General features: G+C 44.0%; 1 protein-coding gene across 2 annotated transcripts in view; it reads left to right on the top strand.

The window, feature by feature from the left end:
* LOC116983880 (aldo-keto reductase family 1 member B1-like) overlaps positions 1-464 on the top strand; it is a 36101-nt gene extending 35637 nt beyond the window's left edge. For both annotated transcript variants that reach the window (XM_033037768.1, XM_033037769.1), the window contains exon 10: positions 144-464. In XM_033037768.1, the coding sequence (XP_032893659.1) occupies positions 144-186 (43 nt within the window). In that variant the 3' untranslated portion in view covers positions 187-464. The remainder of the gene's footprint in view (positions 1-143) is intronic.
* The last annotated feature ends 11869 nt before the right edge of the window (positions 465-12333 follow it).

Genomic DNA, 12333 nt, shown 5'->3' with positions numbered 1-12333 from the left:
CTTTAAAGTTTTCATTCTTTATAGCCATAAATGTAAACCTTAACAGTAAGCAATAGAGACATCCCATACAACTTGACAAGTGTGGCCTTTTTATTTGCACTTTTTCTAAAGTGGAACATCTAACTTTATTCTCTTTTTTACAGGTGTGTTAAACACAAGAACTATCCATTTGAGTTAACAAAGTAAACTGCTTCAAGTGGAACAAGCTATTCATCTAGCAGAAAACTTGTGGTGCTCTGTCTGTAAACTTGAACAGCAGAGTTAACCTAATGTTTAAAAAAAAACCTTTATACGTTTTACTGTCTGGTGACATACTTTTGTAACCATGATGCAAATAAACATTCTAGAGAAGGGTAATTTTCCACTTGTGCTGGGATGCCTCTATCTTCTTTCTGTGCAAAGCCAGATCAACTAGTTCTTGGCACCAGTTTGGAAAAAATGCCTGTTTTCTTATTTTAACCATTGTTCTGTGTTATTTATTTGCTTCTGCTACTGGGTGTGGTTTTGTTTTAAAGCCTGAAGGGTTTTGAAACCAATGGAAATTTACTGGTTGGCCACAGGCCCATCTTGTGTGTCAAGTGGTAAAGTATGTACAGCCTTTCCTGAATGAATTACTGTAAAATGTTTTATGTGAATTTTTTTGTTTTTTTTGCTTTAGTATTTTGCAATGCTCAATAGTTCAGAATTATGTAGATTAAAAATGGGTGCCTCAAAGTATGCTGCTATTCCAAAAATATATAAATCCAATATCTCAATCAAAGAGTTACTGTAGTAAACACTATAGTGCACAAAATCAACTAATTATGTGGCAAATCATTACACTCTTTAACCATGCGGCATTTAGCTGAAAATACTTGTTGAATTTTAACGGTTGATTTAATAATCCCAGAACAATTGCTTATTGAATATATAAGCTTCATGTGAAGTTTGTTCCATTTTAAACTGCAAAGTAGTACACTATAATGAATGTCACAACAGTGTTAACTTTAAAAACTTTTTTTCAAACAAGAGCCTGAAACTATTTCTGTACTGAGATCTCTTTCATGTGCCTGTTCTTCCAGTTGCTGTCCTACTTAAAGTTCCAATCCCTGTATAACAGTTATTTAAGTAGGTCATTTGCCCTATGAAGAAAAGCTCTACTGCTGATGTGGGAAAAAGCAAAACTATGAATGGCAGAAAGGGCTGCATTGATCTGCTCAGCTATTTTTATGGATTGAACAGAACAAAAATTACCGAGGATATGAAGAATTAGTCGTTTGTTATTTATAGCTACCCTGAACAAGCAGAACTGTACTCCTGACTGACTTATTACACAGAACTGAACTAATAATCCAGCGGCCTGCACTAAAATTCCAAATAAATGAGGGAAAACCTGCTCTTTGCTAGCTGATGAAATTACAGGGTAAAAAAATAATATTATAATCAATAAAATAGCCATAGATCAATGTACTTCATACCTATTGTTGCTGGCAATGTCAACATTTATAATGCACTCCTAATAGACTCTTGGGAACCTAGAGAAGCAATAGATTTGACTATTTTAAAGAAGTTGTGGGAGGTTGCAAGACAAGTGAGTTGTGAAAGTGTCCCTGTCTGGTCAGAGATTATATTGCTAGCCTATAGAATAATGTTCTGTAGATTAATTTCTTCACAGTAATTGGTTTGTTTTACTGAAAATTGCGAAAAGGAGCCATATGCAAGATTTTTTTCATCATTCCTCAGATGTTGCACAAAGCATCAGTTTAATATTTGTATGAAGGCAGATACCTCCAGTGGTTCAGTATTCTACTGACTGCTACATTATGCTTACTTCTCTGGAGTGTGATTTTAATCTGCAGCACACTATTACAGCTGTAAGGGTGCAACCATGGTTAACTCTTTCTAACTCCATTGCTACCTTGGATAAAATTATCTCCATTCTCTATTGCTCCTTTCTAAAAGCTGGAGTTTATATTTTTCAGTTGCTGTTAGACTTGCATCAAGATAGGCAATAAAAAAAAGACACTGGCACACCCAGTCCAGTCAACTTTGCACAATATTGTTCAGCATTTCGTAACAAATTAAAAGTGGGAGAACCACCTTCTGTAGTCATACTCTGAAAGTGTGTGTGAATGTGTATAACTGACTTTGATAGGCCTATACCCACACATGTTCTACCCAACTCTTCCCCCCCCCCCCCCCCCCCCTCCACCTGGTTTCCCTTTGGCATCATAATATGAAGTTGAAAGAGACTTAAGATAGACACAAAGGTCTGGCAGCGTCTCTGGAGAAAAAGGATGGATGATGTTTCTGGTTGGATGACCCTTCAGACTGAAAGGGGCAGAGAACTGGAGGTTGAATTCCGATCCGAAATGTCGCCCATCCTTTTTCTCCAGGGATGCTGCTCAACCTGCTGAGTTACTCTAGCACAGAAGTTATGATCCCACTTCTGACACCATGAGTACATTCCACAGCCTGGAGTTTAAAGTCATCTTTAATTGTAACACATAGTATAGCAGTACAGCAGGGTGTTAGTTGCTAATTCATCATCACCGCTTCCAAGACTACTTAATGTAGGAAGTGGGTGTTAATATAAAGCATGCAGTAAGGTGGGGTTAGTGATGCTACTCTACTATGATTGGTTCACATGCAATAACCAATCTACAGTGTCTATTTACAATGTAAACCAGCATCTGCAGTTCCTTCCTACACATTTTGTCTCTGCCTGACATGCCAAGACAAACTCTTGTTTGCCTGCAAAAAAAACTTGCCCCACACATTTCAATTTGCCCCTTACCGTAAAACTATATCTTCTAAACTTATATTTCTTCCTGGGGGAAAAAACTCTCTACCCAATCAATGCCTCTTATCAATTCAAATACTTTTAGGTCTCTACAACCTCCAGGATTCCAGAGAAAACTATCCAAGTCTGCCCAACATCTCCTTATAGCTAATATCCTCTAATCCAGGTATCATTCTGGTAGACCTCTGCACTCTTTCCCAAGTGTCCACATCCTGATTGGAGTGACCCGAACTGCACCAATACTACAATACGACCTAACAAAGGTATTTTAAAGGTGCATCATGACTTCCAGATTCTTATACTCAACGTCTTGATCAATAAAAGCAAACATAGCATATGGCTCTTTACTACTCTAGATACTGGTGTTGCCACTTTTAGGGAGTTATGCACTTGGGTCTCATGATCCCTCTACATCAATGCTGTTCATGGTTTTGTCATTAATTGCACTGAAACAGGACCAATGCTTGATTTATAAAATGATTGCCTTCCAAGCAAACATTTTGCTGAGCCAAAATTCATAAATCTGAAAGATGTCATTAATTTTAACATAAGAACACTGGAGACATGATCATCTACAGATACTGGAATCTTGCATAGACAACAAAGTACTGAAGAATCTCAGCGGGTCAGGCAGCATCTCTGGAGGACATGGATAGGCAACCTTTTGGGTCGGGACCCTCCTTCAGACTGATTTTGGTAAGACAAAATGCTGGAGTAACTCAGCGGGACAGGCTGCATCTCTGGAGAGAAGCAATGGGTGAGTTTCGGGTCGAGACACTTCTTCAGACTGATGTCGGGAGTGAGCGGGGCAGCGTGAATGTAGTCGGAGACAGTAAGACTGGTGGGAGAGCTGGTAAGGGGGATGGGATAGCGAGAGAGAGAAAGCAAGGGCTATTTGAAGTTCGAGAAGTCAATGTTCATACTGCTAGTGAGTAAGCTACCCAAGCAAAATATGACGTGCTGTTCCTCCAATTTGAGCTGGGCCTCACTCTGACAATGGAGGAGGCCCAGGACAGAAAAGTAAGATTGGGAATGGGAGGGGGGTTTAAAGTGCTGAGCAACCAGGAGATCAGGTAGGTTAAGACGGATTGAGCGGAGGTGTTCAGCGAATCGATCGCCGAGCCTGCACTTCGTCTCGCCGATGTACAGGAGTTGACACCTGGAAGAGCGGATACAGTAGATGAGGTTGGAGGAGGTGCAAGTGAACCTCTGCCTCACCTGGAAAGGCTGTCGGGGTCCTTGGATGGAGTCGAGGGGGGAGGTAAAGGGACAGGTATTGCATATTCTGCGGTTGATGGGGAACGTACCTGGGGAGGGGGTGGTTTAGGTGGGAAGGGACGAGTTGACCAGGGAGTTGCGGAGGGAATGGTCTCTGCGGAAAGCAGAAAGGGGTAGAGATGGGAAGATGTGGCCAGTAGTGGGATCCCGTTAGAGGTGGCAAAAATGTTGGAGGATTATATGCTGTATGCGACGGCTGATGCGGTGGAAGGTGATGGCAGGAGGGGGGGGGGACTGTCCTTGATACGAATGGGGGGTGGGGGAGCAAGAGCAGAGCTGTGGGATATCGAGGAGACTATAGTGAGAGCCTCATCTATAATGGAAGAGGAGAACCCCCGTATCCTAAAGAATGAGGACATCTCCAATGACCTGGTATGGAAAACCTTATGCTGGCCGCAGATGCACCTTAGATGGAGGAATTGGGACTAGGGGATAAAGTATTTACAGGAAGCAGGGTGGGAAGAGGTGTAGTCTACATAGTTATGGGAGTCAGTGGGTTTGTAATAGATTTGGGTCAATAGTCTGTCTCCTGTGATGGAGATAGTGAGATCTAGAAACAGTAGGGAGATGGTCCAAGTGAATTTGTGTGCAGGATGGAAATTAGTCGTGAAGTTGATGAAGTCAGTGAGTTCTGCATGGGTGCGGGAGGTAGCACCGAATCAGTCATCAATGTTGTGCAGGTAGAGTTCGGGGATATGGCCAGTGTACGTCTGGGACAGTGATTGTTTGACGTACCCTACAAAGAGGCAGGCATAACTTGGGCCCATGCGAGTGCCCATTGCTACACCTTGGATTTGGGGGAAGTGGGAGAAGTCGAAGGAGAAGTTGTTGGTGTTAAGGACCAGCTCTGCTAGGCGGAGGAGTGTATTGGTAGACGGAAATTAGCTGGTCCTGCGGTAGTGGAAGAAACGGAGGGCTTTAAGACCTTCCTGGTGGGGGATGGTGTAGAGTGACTGAATATCCATAGTAAACATCAGGGTGTAGGGGCCTGGAAAATGGAAGTCGTGTGAGGTGTTTCGGACATAGGTAGGGAGGGATTTGAGGTATGTGGAAATGAATTTGGTGGGACATGAACAAGCAGAAACAATGGGCCTGCCAGGACAGTTCTGTTTGTGCATTTGGGGGAAAAGATAAAATCGGGCCGTGTGGGGCTAGGGAATGATAAGGTTGGAGGCTTTAGAGGTCAGAGAGCCGGAAGTAATGAAATCAGAAATGGTGTGTGATATTAAGGTCTGATGCTCGTCTGTGGGGTCATGGTCCAAGGATAAGTAGGAGGATGGGTCTGAGAGTTGTCGTCTGACCTCAGCCCGGTGACTACCACAGCACCTCCCTTGTCGGCGGGTTTGATTATCAAGTTGGGGTTGCTGCAGAGTGAGCGGAGGGCTGTATGTTCAGGGGGGGAGAGATTAGAGTGAGTAAGGGGAGTGGAAAAGTTGATGTCCTGCCGGCAGTTGGAAATGAAAAGATCTAAAGAAGGTAGAGGGCCATCCGGGGGAGTCCAAGAGGAGGAGGTCCGGTGGAGATGGGGGAAGAGGTCATCACTGGGTGGTGAGGATTCCTTCCCATAGAAAAAGGTACGGAAGCGGAGGCGACAAAAGAAGAGCTCTACATCGTGGCGGACCTGGAACTTGTTGAGGTGGGGGCGGAGGGGAACAAAGGTGAGGCTCCTGCTGAGGACGGACCGTTCCATATCAGAAAGGGGAGCTCCTTTACAGTTTGGTGATTAAAGCCAGTGTGATGGAGCTACTCGCAGTTCTCACAGCTTGTGCACTGAAGTTAGGATTTAATGGGACGCATGGGTCATCGTGCTTGCAACACGAGTTCAACAGACTGGTATAAGAACTAAACCTTGCTGACATGTCAAAATAGGCTGTGGGCCGAGGAGCTTTTTCGTTCAAGTTTGTTCAAGTCCCAACTCACGGAACTACCTGAATTTTTAACATATTGTGTAAAAATATTATATAAATCATACCTGAAACTCGTCAAGAACAAAACCTGCACATATTTTTAAAATATGAGAAAATCCTCAAATTTATCAAGTAGCTTTTGCCCAATCAAAGCACGTTTAACATTGAGTCGGATGTCAATTGGCCAATCACGCGCTTTGTTTCAGGCTAGCTAGGCAGGGAGCACACACCATGGCGGAGAGTACTTCTACTGATGTCAGTGTTACTGGAGACTCCGATGAAGGTTCTTTATTGTTCTGTGGAATACATGTCGTTGAAATTGACAGCAAGGTAATTGAATTTAGTGAGAAAAGCATTAAGAAGTCTGAAGAATGTGCAGCTAAGTGGATAGAAGAGGAAAAAAGTCTTGAAAGCAAAGGTGCTGCAACACAAAGAGGACAGCCAAGTTATGAAACCAGTGAAACATTGTGAGCAACTGGAACTGAAAGGTAAGATCTAAAGTCTGAATTTATGAGAATTAATTTGTATGGGCTTTAATTAATTTAATTTCAACCTCTTATAATGTGAAAAATTAGATCAGGAGGCTGAACTATGTCTATCCATAACAATAGACAATAGGTGCAGGAGTAGGCCATTCGGCCCTTCGAGCCAGCACCGCCATTCAATGTGATCATGGCTGATCATCCCCAATCAGTACTCCGTTCCTGCCTTCTCCTCATATCCTTGGACTCCGCTATTTTTAAGAGTCCTATCTAGCTCTCTCTTGAAAGCATCCAGAGAACCTGCCTCCACCACCCTCTGAGGCAGAGAATTCCACAGACTCACCACTCTCTGTGAGAAAAAGTGTTTCCTTGTCTCCGTTCTAAATGGCTTACTCCTTATTCTTAAACTGTGGCCCCTGGTTCTGGACTCCCCCAACATCGGGAACATGTTTCCTGCCTCTAGTGTGTCCAAGCCCTTAACAGTCTTATATGTTTCATATAAGATATCCTCTCATCCTTCTAAACTCCAGAGTGTACAAGCCCAGCTGCTCCATTCTCTCAGCATATGACAGTCCCACCATCCCGGGAATTAACCTTGCAAACCTACGAACCCACGCCTCCAAAGGAGACTGCGAAGATAGATACCGGGACAAGATGCAAAGTAATGTCTTTATCAAACTTCCAAAGAATTCACAACAACAAAACTGTCATGAAAACAAAGTCCAAGCGACATACATTTGGTGGGGAGGGAGTTGCTACCGGTTGGTAAGGTCACATTACAATGCCATCTAACGTCTCAAGTTTACAATTAGGATTTTTTCATCGTTAGAGGGGAAGTGCCCCACCTTCTAGGCATTGATGCATGCCGCAATATGAATTTAGTCTCCTTCGGCAAAACAGTGTACCAGCTGTCTACCTCTCAAAGTCCCACCCAACAACTACTCGAACAATACAAAGACATTTGTGATAACCAGCTGGGCAAGCTTCCCACAGAATACAGCATTGTCGTTCGTTCTCCTCACCGAATCCTGCACGCAATGAAGGACCGCGTCAAAGCTGAACTTGACAGAATGGAAACACTGGGTGTGATAGCCCCTGTCAACGACCCCTCCTCGTGGCTCTCCACCATGGTCGCAGCAGTCAAGAAGAACAAAGACGAAAATAAGGATTTGCATGGACCCGAAAGATTTAAACACTGCCATCAAACGACCACACCACCCGATACGGACGGTGGAAGAGGTCGCAGCCAGCCTGGGTAAAGCCACAGTCTTCTCTGTCCTAGATGCAAAGAACTCATTTTGGCAAATACAAATTAAATTAAAAGTTGTCACTAATGCCAGCATGTTGAAGTGAAAGAAGTCTTCTTAAACATCTAATCTCGGAGCTGCCTGCGATCACTTAACGAGAAAAAGTGCTCCGACCGCGGGGCCTATGTACTTAACATAGTGAAGCCGCGGTCTCCGGTAAGAAGCGGCCGATTCGGGAACTCTGAACCGCGGAGTGTGTTTGGATCATCTCCACTCGGGGAGGGGGGGTTTACATAGTGCCGTCCGTAGCGGCAACAACGGAGCACTCAAGGCCCCGACCACAGGAGAACAAAGGGGGAAGATTTACTGCACTTTATTGGCTTCCATCGCAGTGAGAAATGCTCAGAAATGGTGGATGTTTATGTTGAAATCAATTGGTGTATGTGTATGTGAACTTGAACTAATTTATCTACGGTAGTAACTTAAAGTTTGTCTCATTAACATTAAGAAGAGGTTGACATTTTATGAATTGAAGTCCATGCAGACTTAAGTGCTATGAGATGTTTTCTTTCTGTAGCAATTCTGTAGCCTCTGCCCCTCCACTCTTCAGAGCCCCCTGCACATTCACACACAAAAGTGTTTTGTGTGAACATGCACTGTAGTGGAGGCCAATTCACTGGACTTTTTCAAGAGAGTTAGATTTAGCTCTTAGGGCTAAGGGAATCAAGGGATATGGGGAAAAAGCCCTAATGGGGTACTGATTTTGAATGATCAGCCATGATCATATTGAATGGCAGTGCTGGCTCGAAGGGCTGAAAGGCCTACTCCTGCATCCAGGGGCGGAAATCGCTATCAAAACATGGGGGGGGGGGACACAATTTTTTTAGCGCCACGCGCATTCGCACACATACGCACACGCGCGCATGCAAGCGCACACATACACACTCGCGCGCGTGCAAGCGCATACATAAACACGCGCGCGCGCGCACACACCCACGCGAGGCTTTAGAGGTTTCAGCCGTGGACCTTGTGGACGGTAACATTGGGAGCTGACCTAGTTAGTGACCGACTCCGTACTCCAGCAACAGCAGCTTCGTCCGCCCCGAATCGTGGGGCTTCAATCGGTTCGTTCGCGGGGCCTTTCATCGCTCGGCGAGGGCTTGCACACTAATTAATTAAGTGCACACTAAGTGAAAAGGTACACACTAATTAATTAAGCATATTAGAAAAAGTAACAGCTCCCTCTTGTGCTCAATAATATATAGCTGTATATGGGAACATTGAATACGGGACTGCCGCATAGGTCCCAGGTTTCACCGGATCCCGAACCCGCATAATTAATGGGTGAGGGCAGATCCTGTGCGTTCCCCAGTTTACTGAACCCCACTGACTGCCAGTGTGCAGAGTGGGGGTCATGGCCATAGTGGTACTGGGGCAGTGCCAGGCTGGGGGTAGGCTAAGGCATCTTCCACATAGAAACTAGGTGCAGGAGGAGGCCATTGTGATCATGGCTGATCGTCCCCTATCAATAGCCCGTGCCTGCCTTCTCCCCATATCCCTTGACTCCACTAGCCCATAGAGCTCTATCTAACTCTCTCTTAAATCCATCCAGTGACTTGGCCTCCACTGCCCTCTGTGGCAGGGAATTCCAAAAAATTCACAACTCTCTGGGTGAAAAAGTTTTTTCACATCTCAGTCTTAAATGACCTCCCCTTTATTCAAAGACTGTGGTCCCTGGTTCTGGACTCGCCCAACATTGGGAAGATTTTTCCTGCATCTAGCTTGACCAGTCCTTTTATAATTTTATATGTTTCTATAAGATACCCCCTCATCCTTCTAAACTCCAGTGAATACAAGCCTAGTCTTTTCAATCTTTCCTCATATGACAGTCCCGCCATCCCTGGGATCAATCTCGTGAACCTACGCTGCACTGCCTCAATCACAAGGATGTCCTTCCTCAAATTAGGAGACCCAAACTGTGCACAACTGTTCCACTGAGAGGAAAATGCCTAACCATAACCCGAACTCGCCCCCCTTCCAGAGCTACCCACGGCTGGAGCTGGATCCACTTTGAGTCCAGGTGCAGGCTGCGTACATGTGGCCGCTCAGTGCGTCTACCTCGGTCAGCATGCCCTTCTGGATCATTAGCAGCAGCCCACCTGACACCACGATTACACCGAATGTCAACATGGTGGGGAGCAGCACTGCCCTGCATGCCACCCGGGCCACCTTCAGCATTCCCATACCAGCCGGCTACGTCAGTCCGCCCGCTGCAACACCGGCCGGCCGACAGACCCCTCACAGCACCCACCAGCTGGCCATCAGCCCGACCGACTGACTCCCTCTCCCTCCCCCCCCCCCCCCCCCCCCCCCCCCCCGCTGCTCTGCTCGGCCCAGGGCCGCCTCCAACACCCCAATAGCGCCAGTTCCATCACGGAAGTCCTCAGAAAAAAATATAGGCCTGCAGGCTAGATGTTTTCAGGTTACGGGCAGGATCTGGCCCGTGGGCCATATGTTGCCGACCCCTGCCCTAACCCTAACCCTCTTCCACTGAGGAAAATTCCATAACCCTAACCCTGACCCTAACCCTCTTCCAGAGGAAAATGCCTAACCCTAACTCTGACCCGAACCCTAATCCTGACCCTAGCTCTACATTTTTATTGATCATTTTTATTTCACAGTTCATATCATAACTTTTCAAAGATAAATCAGTTGTAAAACAAAATTATCAGCAAGTGGTTAGCATTATCTTTCTTCCTTCGAAACCTTGCTATTGTTGTGATGTTATTAGGAGGCAGCCATGATCCCAGTGTGTTCGCTGACTAGCTAGCATGAAACAAAGCGCGTGATTGGTCAATTGGTGTCCGACTCAATGTCAAATATGCTTTGATTGGCCAATTACTACTCGGAAAATTGGATGTTTTTCTCATATTTTAAAAATATGTGCAGGTTTTGGTCTTGACGAGTTTCAGGTATGATTTCTATAATATTTTTACACATTATGTTATAAATACAGGTAGATACCTGATTTGGGTCACAAAATGAAACGAAAAAGCACCTTGTCTCATGGTCTCTTTGCACTTTTTCATTCTTTTCTCGTAAATGTTGCTTCTTGTTTCCTATAGAAATGTTTAAATTCCGTTAAACTTTCATTGCTTGGTGCCATGTTGTTGTAAAGTGTGCGCACAGTAGCGAAAGAAATCGAAAATGATCTGGTCCCAGATAACGCCATATCTCATTGAAAGTATGCTCCTGTCTACACTGATGCTTTTGTTTTGGGCAAATTTCAAATAAAGTAACATCGAATTCGATGAAAGGTTACTATATTCTTTCTCATTTATGTATATATATATATATATATATATATATATATATATATATATTATTTTTTTTTGAAATTTTTTTTTTTTTAAATCTTGTTTTTTTTCTTCAAATTTTGAAAGTATTAAATTTGGTCCAATTTTGATCACAAATTAACAAAAGGATCATAGGTAGGCCCATTTTTAATGCTGTGGTATTTCATTATAAATTAATAACTTTCAAATGTAGCCACCCATGTTACAGTTTGATACCCTTTGACTGACTCTGACATGGGGGGGGGGGAATGTGCAGTGGAGAGAAAAGTTTTTTGGCCTTCCATCACAGCAATGTGATGGATGTTTATGTAAATTATGTTGTGTCTTGGGTCTATTTGTTTGTAATGTATGGCTGCAGAAACGGCATTTCGTTTGGACCTCAAGGGGTCCAAATGACAATAAATTGAATTGAATTGAATTGAATTATTTACAGAAACACCCATATACAATGCTCTAAGAAAAGAAATGTACCACAGTGAGCTTGAATGGTCGTTTTGCCAAATCTACCAAGCTTCCACATGTTCCTGCTGACATTCAGGAGTTCTGTGATTCTTGTCCATTCAGATGATCATGATGATTTTTGTCCATTCTGACAATCATAATCCACCTATTCCCACTTTCATGAGGATTTTTACAACCTTTAGAGTTCTTTCTGCCATAAAGCTTAAGGCATAGAATCATAGACATACAGCATAGAATAGGTCCTCCGGCCCAGCTTGTCCATACCAACCACATTGGCATTCTGGGCTACCATTTCCCTGCATTTGCCCATATACTTCTAATCTAACATTTCCTATCCATATACTTGTCGCAATGTATTTTGGAAGTCATAATTATATCCATCTCTATAGTTTCCTCTGGCAGCTCGTTCCAGACATAGACTATCCTATGAATGAAAAAGGGGTCCTTGAGGTCCCTCTTAAATATCACCCCTCTCACCCCAAGCCTATTCCCTCTACTTAAGTAAAAGACTTTGAATGTTCACTTTATCCGTGTTCAATAAAGGTCACCTCTCAGCCTCCAATGGCCAAAGAAGAGACCTAGCCTTTCCACCTCTCCCTATAACACAAGCCCACAAGACCCGGTAGCATCCTGGCAAAACTTTTCTACACGTTTCCAATCGATTGACGTACTTCCTACAGTCGGGTGACCAGTACTACAACAGTATTACAAATATGATCTCACCAAAGACTTGTATAGCTGGTTCATTAAAGTGCAGGAGATGGGTGATGTCTTGAATATTTTTCATTTTATTTGCCAGGGAGAAGACACAGAAGCTTG

Source organism: Amblyraja radiata, chromosome 19 (assembly GCF_010909765.2).
Source record: "Amblyraja radiata isolate CabotCenter1 chromosome 19, sAmbRad1.1.pri, whole genome shotgun sequence".
Taxonomy (NCBI): domain Eukaryota; kingdom Metazoa; phylum Chordata; class Chondrichthyes; order Rajiformes; family Rajidae; genus Amblyraja; species Amblyraja radiata.
This window is presented reverse-complemented; position numbering and strand designations above follow the sequence as displayed.